The sequence below is a fragment of the Magallana gigas genome, chromosome 9 (assembly GCF_963853765.1).
Source record: "Magallana gigas chromosome 9, xbMagGiga1.1, whole genome shotgun sequence".
NCBI lineage: Eukaryota > Metazoa > Mollusca > Bivalvia > Ostreida > Ostreidae > Magallana > Magallana gigas.
In genome coordinates, this window is record NC_088861.1 from 41,910,659 (window position 1) to 41,919,690 (window position 9,032).

Sequence of the window (9,032 nt, forward strand, 5' to 3'; positions counted from 1 at the left end):
TTGCGACATTTGAATATTTTACTTTTTTTTCCTTCTTTTTTTCATTTTAAAAACGTATATACCAAAAAAATTTATCTACAAATTTAGGACATACCATTATTAAAATAGCATTTGATATGAATGAAATATACACAAAATATACAGGGTAAGTGATATATAAAAATATAAACAATATATATAAACGGAGCATAAAATTCTGTAACAGCTTATACAGAATAAAGGAAAGGTAAGTGTTTTGATTTTTGTTATAAATGGTTTAACATTCTTGAAGTTGTTGATCTTATACAAAGACGGTGTTGAAATTGATATGAGACGAAATTGTGACCCGGTGAGCTTTAGTCTTTTAATTCAACAAAGAATTTAAGATAGATCAAGTTCAGGGATTTTAGTCTTGGGCATTTTATGTTGAGAAAGTGAAAGTTGAATAACTGTAGCTCTCCGCATGCGCTGATCTAGAAAAAAATTCCATGGGAATCCGAGGAAAATCTTCCGTAATTCAACTGTGTAAATACGAAATTTGAATTTCTACCTCCCAGCGCCCGCGCATGCAACGGTGAGAAGAAATTTGGACGGTCCACCGCAAAGAATATAAAGTTCTTTTCAAATAAAAACTTATATATTGCGCAAAAAATTGCGCTAGTTTTGGGCTTATTAATTATTGCACAATATATTATGTACAAATACTAGCAATCGATTTCAATAAAAAAGAAAAAAAAATCCTCGGGCATCTTACAACAGACCGCTTGCCTCTGATATAAACAACATCACACTCCCCTTAATTAAAATCAAGAAGATAGTTTGTTCACAGGTAATGCAAGGTGATTCTCGATCTTCAGGTGAAATAAACATAATGTCACACTTCCTCCACTTTTCCAAGGTCGGTAAGGGTGTTTACGAGTAATGAGACGACATAGTAGTCAATAATGTCTATAAAGAATTTTTCAGGTACTCATTATTTTCACAGAATTTGTGGAAACCGTAAATTGCAAGTTTATAACACACAAGGAACTGTACATGTAAATTCCAGGTCGTCCATCTGTATTTTTTTTTTAGATCAGATATACAGACTTGCTGCAGAGAGAGAGAGAGAGAGAGAGAGAGAGAGAGAGAGAGAGAGGGGGGGTGTCCAACGTGGTCATTTCAATCAACTGGCCCAACGTTGGTCTCACAAGTTTTCAGGTCGATGTGCGTTAGATACAAGACCAACATTTCCCCAATGTTAGGGCAGTGTCGGCACCTGATCATGCTGATGTTGGGTCAACGAAAACTGTCCAATACTCGATAGGTGCAACGTGAACCGTACAACTGCAACACAATATCAGGAAAAACACCAGTCTGTGTATTATTCATAATGATAAAGAATAGGGGTTCTTTACTTCATAAGCTACAAAATAATCTTTGAAAGTCCAGATGAAATATGAAGAAAATATGAATCCATCCACGGTGCCAAAATACAGGCAAACAAATTACCTCGTCACCGTCAGTCATAAACATAGTCAACATTCGGAAATCATCGGTCGTTTTTTCAAGACGGCCTAAAGAAGAGTAAGAACAGAAAACTGTTTTATATTTTAAAGATATTCTGCTTCATATGCGTTAATTTTACCATTCTGCATAGATTATCATTATTCGGTAAACTAGAATTCTGTAAATATGTAGTATTAATTCAGATGATAATGTAAACAATGAAATCAAGTGCGATTGATGTTTACAACATATCTCTAATTTCCTCTATTCAACTTGCAGTGAAAGTAAAATACTCAACAGCATTGAATCATTGTTACATTGGTGAACTTTTTATTGGAAAAAAAGATGATCATAATGATTTATTTATTTATTTATAATTGAATTTGTAGAAAGAACACCAAAATGCCACCAGTCAGTAAAATGTTTCGGCCCAACAAGAACAAGCGGTGGACGTGCTTACAATGCAATAGATCCTACAGTCGCAAACATGACCTGGAGCGCCATGCAGATATTGCCCACACAGTGACAGAGGACAAACCCTTTAGATGTGAACAGTGCAAGTTTGTTTTTGATTCCGAAGACAATCTGAGAACTCATGAAAATGAACACAAAAAGGAGGAAACCAAATTGAAGTGTGAAATTTGTGATAAGGGATTCAAATCTCAAAACACTTGGAAAAGACACATAAGGGCTCATTTTGACCCCCTCCCTTTTGCCTGCGAAGTATGCAAACGTCGATTTGGACGAGAGCATGATATGCATAGACACACTCTTAGAATGCACTCTGGGGAGAGGCAATACCAGTGTGACCTTTGCCCTTCTAAATTTGCATGGTTCAGTGATTTAACCATTCACAAGCGTCGACACAATGTCATGAGAAAGTACAGGAAAAGCAACAAATTAAGCTCAAGGAAAGCTCTGCCTAGAAAATCGAAAAAGAAAAAACCCAATAAAAGTGAGGAAAAATCCCCTGATGAAGGTTCACATGTTTGTAAAACCTGTAGTCAATCATTTACAACATTTTCTGCTCAACAGCTTCATACATGTGATGTTCCAATATCTTCGGAGGAGGATGAGGGCGATTTGCAGGATGACGCAATTGGTGATCCAAATGAAATCAATTTCAGGAGAAAGTTTGAGAGAACTGCTGCCCTAGAGGCCCACTCTTACCAGTCAAAGCCTTATCCTGAGAATTCTGATAGTAAGGCTGAGGATTCAAACATGCCACTGGACCTGAACAATTTGGAAGGAACAAATTCTTTGCACAATGATGTTCATGAGTGTTCAGAATCAATGACTCTACTGAAAGATCAGCATTTCAGGGCTGAAAGTGAAAATGAAAATTCACCAGAAACTTCAAATTTATATAAAGGTGCTCTGATAGATGACACTGATAAGGAACCACTGATGAATAGTAATACCAGAAATTGTGCCATAATTGAGGGATCAGACGAGGAGTTACAAACTGGTTCTAAGCCTCATGAGCAGGCCCATGATGAAGAAGATGATGATTTACATACAGATTTAAAGGAAAAAGAGCATGCAGGTCAAGAAATCAGTCAACCTTCAAACAGTGAGAATTCCAGTGCAAATATAAATGAAAGAGAAAGAAGATTCAGTGATGGTTTCAAGTGTAAACTTTGCCTGAAAGTATTCCCCAAGTTCTCATCACTCCAGCTTCACTTATGTGAAGAGAATCTGGAGGAAGTCAACATAATAGAAAACTCCCCTAAAGATCCTACAATAAAAGCCAAAAAAATTCTGTCCAGATCAAAGGACCCTAACATTCAGAAAACATGTTCCAAAAGCCCTTTAGAATCTGGGCGGAATTGTGTGAAATCAGTCTTTATGAAAGCTCAGCAGCATAGTTCCACTTGCACAGAATTCATCTTTTGTGGGGAATGTCATCAGACATTTTCAAAGATATCCAAATTAAAGAAGCATTCATTAGAAAAACATAACAAACCTCTCATTCTTTCTTGTTCGGTTTGTCAAAAAGAGTTCAGGACCAAAAGCAAGCTGGAGCGCCACTTTGCTTCTCATGAGAGCCCGGTCACTCATTCCTGTGAGAATTGTGGAAAGACATTTAAACACAAGCGAGACATGGAGAGGCACCAGGAACGGCACACTGAGGAGAAAAAAACTAAGCTCAAGTGCAACTTTTGTCCGAGAGAGTTTTACCGCAAACATGACTTGGACAGACATGTTGAAAATATACATCCTGCAAAAGCTCCATACAGATGCGAGCTGTGTCTTGCCGGATTTGGTTCCGTGGAACAACTGGAAAAACACCTACCAGAGCATGCTGCGACCCATCCTCACATTTGCTGGGAGTGTCAGAGGGGATTCAGAACTGTACAGAACCTGAAGCGCCATCTGGTTCTACATTCAGATGAACGTCCATTCTCCTGCCCCGTGTGCAAGAGAGGATTTAACCGAAAATACGACATGTTTCAACACATGCGCATTCACCGTACAGAGAGGGTTGAATGTAAGCTTTGTGACAGGAAGTTTGTGTCGGGTGACGGGCTACGGAAACATGTCAGAAAAAAGCATTCTTGATTGTACTTAATTTGTTTGGAAAAAATCTTCAAATTCAATTTGACAAATGTATTGTGGCGAACTGCTGGCATTAAGAAGTGAGAATGTATTATAATACATGAATTATTTAGCAAACGTTTATTGTCAGTAATATTTCACACTGTACCATCTCAGTAAAAACTAACTAAACAATATTGATACATACCAGTACATTTCGATTTTTTGATTGTTATCATATTACTGGGCATGATCTCTTTTAATGCTCATGCATGCAGTCTGACTTTGAGAGTGTACCACAGTCCTTTATTCCAAAATTTTTAATTTATGATACTTTGGCACCCTAGCTTATTCATGACATTTACCCCTGCCAGGGACGGTAGGGAATATACATGTATATTTACATTTTCCAGTGTCTTTGCCTGTGATAACACTACGTATCGATTTTGTACTATATAACCCATAATACAAATGACGCCAAATCGAGGCGCCAGCAGAGTTTGCTTATTAATATTTAAATATATAATCGTACGATGGCTTCAAATTATATAAATATAAGTAATAAGGAATCATTCTTTGAATATTATGAGATGATAATTTCGGTCGGGGTGTGATCAAATCTATCATAAAGCCCTTCGGGCTTTATTGGATTTGATCACACCCCGACCGAAATTATCACCTCATAATACTCAAAGAATGATTCCTTATTCCTTATATATTGCACAACAGTGAAGTTTAGGGTTTTTTAAAAAAAAAATGTTTTTCTTCTGTTCTATGATTTTTTTACATTAAGGAGGCTGGTCCATGCTCAACAAATAATTACACAGTAGGTCTACCTTAAAATCTGAAATATGGTTTTTAGCTATAAACCATATGTAGTAAAGAATTGTTTAATATGAAAATGTTCAATAAATGCACTAAAATATCTCAATGTCTAGCAATGTGGTATACTAGTATTCATTTGGATATGTACATTTCAGTCAAGCAACAAGCTCATGAAAGACGTATTACAGAATAGTTAGGGGAAAAAAACGTTTCAAAAGAAAGCACAGCAATGGTTTTAATAATACATTTTGCCAAACAAAAAACAACTGGTATAAAAGATTCTTTTGAAATAGGTAAATGATATCTTGGGAATTGAAATAAAGCTTACGACTGGATAGTATATTAAAATGAATTGAAAAAGGGTGTATCAATTTAAAACTGACAAAATTCTGGTTTTGATTGCCAGAATTATTGTCTTGGTTCTCTCCAATTGGTATGACAAAATGTGGTTATGCATGGCGAAGTTTAAAGCAATGGAAGGCAATGAAAAGAATCCTACTTTTTCCCGTTAGATGTAATTTAAGCAAGAGATATTTACCCTTGGCCGCCATGTTGAAGGTCAACATGCCAAGGTTCCTCCATTAATCATCCAACTTTATTTGCCAGACTAACGAATACGTTTTTAATTGTCAATCCAAACGGTAGAGAAAAAAACCCATTCCTCTTTAAGCTACCAAACATCTGGACGTATTTGATAAAATCAGAATACTCTCTGTAATTGGTCAGTCAAGGTCAATGCATCAGAAAGAGGAGAGAGAGAGCAATTTCTCTATAATCTACCAAACATCTGGACGTCCTGTGATGAAATCAGAATGCTCTTTCTAATTGGTCAGCCAAGGACAACATCAGAAAGGGGGCGGGGACATGACTCCCTACTTTTAACAAAAAAAGAGTTTGAACAAACTAACCCCTTCTCCCTTGACTAGAAATAGTGAAAATAAACTCCCACTAACAACCTCCCATCCCTCGATTAGGATTTTGCAGATTGGCCACGTGTTTTTTAGTTTGTTTGTGGTTTTGCTTGTTTTTATTGATTGTCAAGATTTTGGGATGTACGGTCTGCCCCTATCAAAAATGATGCTACTTGCCTATCGTTTTAAAATTTCTCCTTGTCAATCAATATATAAAGTTAGTGTTAAATGGCAAGTAACAAACCCCACAACTCTAAATTAAAAGGCCTCTGTGAGAAATCTGCCGCCCCCCCCCCCCCCCAAAGACAGCGGCATTGGATAATATGTAATCAATTCTGAAAGTCATGGCTATATCTATAGGTCAAATGATAAGTATTATGAGTTTATAATCTTATTTAATTTTTAGGTCACCTCAGTCGTTCAGTTTTACAATTTTACATTTTTAACTTCTTGGAAACTACAAGGCGCCAATTGTTACCATTTTTTATGTGAAGCATCTCTTGGTAAGAGGAATCTAAATTGTGAAATTAATGGCTCTACCTCTACCAGGGGCACCGGCGGGGCAAAATTTGCCAAAAAAGCCAAATTTACAAAAATCTTCTCATGTGATGAAAAAACTGGTTGCATGGTTATGATGTCCATGAAGCCCTGTACCAAAATTGTGAAATTCATGGCCCGTGGGCAGGGGTTCAGGCTATAAGGTGAGGCCTCTTTGGCCATATAGTGAAAATGTATTAAATCTTAGAAAATCTTCTTCACTACTCCCACACATGTGGAGAAAAACTGAAGGCATGGTTATGATGTCCACAAACTCCTCTACCTAAATTGTGAAATTCATGGCCCCTTGGTCAGGAGTTCAGGTTGTAGGGCTGGGGGAAATATGGCCATATAGTGTTAATGCACATAATGTTTAAAAAAAGACAAAGAACACGGAATAAAAACTAACTGGATATTTAGAAAAAAAATATTCTGTCATCTTTAATAATAGTTCATGTCACATGTGTGTAAGGCAGGGGAAGGGGTTACTAGTATGTAATCGTCTTATTTATTCTGCTCAGGTAATTCAATGAAAGAAATGATTTAATTCACATGTTTAGAAAAGAAAAATAATGAAGCTGTTCATCATAGTTATTGATATGATATTGTGAAAGCATTTGAAAGGAGTTCATGGAAGAGGATTATAACAGCTAACAAAGTTATCTTCCCTTGCTTCTTCAAAATGAAGTTATATGATCAAAATAGTTATACAAGTATTCTTATCATTTGAAACAAAAATAGTTTTTGAATTTTTAAAATAAACAAGTAGACTTGTTAATAGTAAAGTAATAAGTAGTATACTAGCCACCTTGTTTTAGTTTATGAAAACATATAAACATAAAACCTCTTTTGAAAGTTCACTAACTGGGAAAAAACACTTTGTATGGAAGCTTTATACCTATACAGTAGTAGGCCCTACACTCTGATACGAGTGATATGTCTTCTGCTAAAATATAGGATTAAGATTTAAGAGTCCTTTCAAAAGAATTCAGGCAGGGGGGAAACTCTATGAAATGCATTTATGAGACTCCTCCACAATTTTTTGAATAGACTTAGGTACTCAGGTGACCGTTAAGGCCTATTGGTCTAGATCTCTTGTTAATTTATAAAAAGAATCGTCAAGTTCTTATTGTACTTTTTGATTAAAAGGCAACCAAATATACCGTCCCTCTGGATTTCAAATCGGGGGGGGGGGGGGGGGGGGGTCAATGGATCGACACTGTAATATTGAGCTGCCTGGCCTAACCAAAAAATTACAAGTACAACACTTAGAGTGTCAAAACCGAATGTTTTATAATATTTTTCTGTTCATGTGTATGTCAATATTATTAATTCTCTCCGATCCACTATAGCTGATCATATACATAGAAAACGAAGACTGTAACTACCATAACCCCAACCAAAATGCCACTGATTTGACTATGAAGATATTTTGGGGTAACCTAACATCCCGGAAGTGTCCAGAATTACTAACCAATGTCGACAACTCTCTCACAGGGCTGCATAGTATTTATACGTGTGTACCCTAGCATGCTGGTTTTAAAAATAGTTCAGGGGTTAAAACATAAGTAATGTCACTGAATGCAAAGCACTGTCATCGAGTGGTTCACATGTACTTATTTATATCCATACATCGATACGCATTGGATGATTGTGTCATTACAACCGCAGAAAATTGTAAGGAACGACCACCTGAATATTTACCCATACGATACAGGAGACTCTACGCATCTGTTGCTTATACACAGAAGACGTTAATGCCGCTGAACAAATCTTATTTGCAATTGTTTATCATTTGCATATTATGTGTTCTTTCAAAATCTAACACAGCTGTAAGGTTTTATAAGAATATTTTCACATGTATTTCGTTACATTCAAATGTAACAATATCATTTTGGCTTTTAATAAAAGTTTAAAACTGCACCATACATCATTGTTTTGTTCTTAACAGTTAAACTTTGATTCCCTACAAAAAAGGGTGTGTTCACATCATAGCAAACAACTTAAGAAACAACGCCTTTCTGATATCGGACAAAATTCTAATTTAAAATAATTTATAAATTAAAAAACAAAACCAAATAATAATAATTATAAATAAAAATATACTGAGCATAAAGTATGTTGCAACTTGAGAACAACTTAGTTACGCTTTGACATAATGTCTATATATGCAGATATCCAATAAGTTTCATTCATTTTTTTAAATATTCTGTAACTTTATTTATACTGACTACACAAACACACAATATGTACGAAAACTTCACATGAGTGCATAGTAGATGTAAATTAAATCATGTTAATACATGTACCATGTTAGTGGAAAATATTTTAGCAAATAAGAAGACATCTTTTCAGTAATGTGGCTTTTCTTTTTTTGGTTTGAATCTAAATGCCATTGAATGATTTTAATACTTACTTCCGGGCAAATCTTTTTATGTAAACGATAACTACCCTGGTAATATGATTGTTAATGAAAGTTATAGATATTTTACTAATGTAATGTTATTAATTTATTTAAATGCATTTATTTCTTTTCTGAATACAAAATGCACCAGTATTTAAGGACACTTAGTTCCAATCATTTTAAAATGACAGGTACGTATTAAGAAAGGGGGTCACTGGCCAGCCCGTAGTGGGTGGTAAACCTGCCTTGTCTTGTTAATATATTTATGGACAGAGTTCATAGTTATGAGACATAAAAAGAAAAACAAAGAAATATTTCATACTGGTTCCTTATTTGAGACAGTACATCAT

General features: G+C 35.5%; 1 protein-coding gene across 1 annotated transcript; it reads left to right on the forward strand.

The window, feature by feature from the left end:
- Positions 1–1,478: 1,478 nt before the first annotated feature.
- On the forward strand, positions 1,479–4,932 carry LOC105343608 (zinc finger protein 845). Its single transcript, XM_011451029.4, has 2 exons — positions 1,479–1,545; positions 1,857–4,932. The coding sequence occupies exon 2, from the start codon at positions 1,870–1,872 to the stop codon at positions 4,027–4,029; it is 2,160 nt and encodes a 719-aa protein (XP_011449331.3). The 5' UTR covers positions 1,479–1,545; positions 1,857–1,869; the 3' UTR covers positions 4,030–4,932.
- Positions 4,933–9,032: the final 4,100 nt, after the last annotated feature.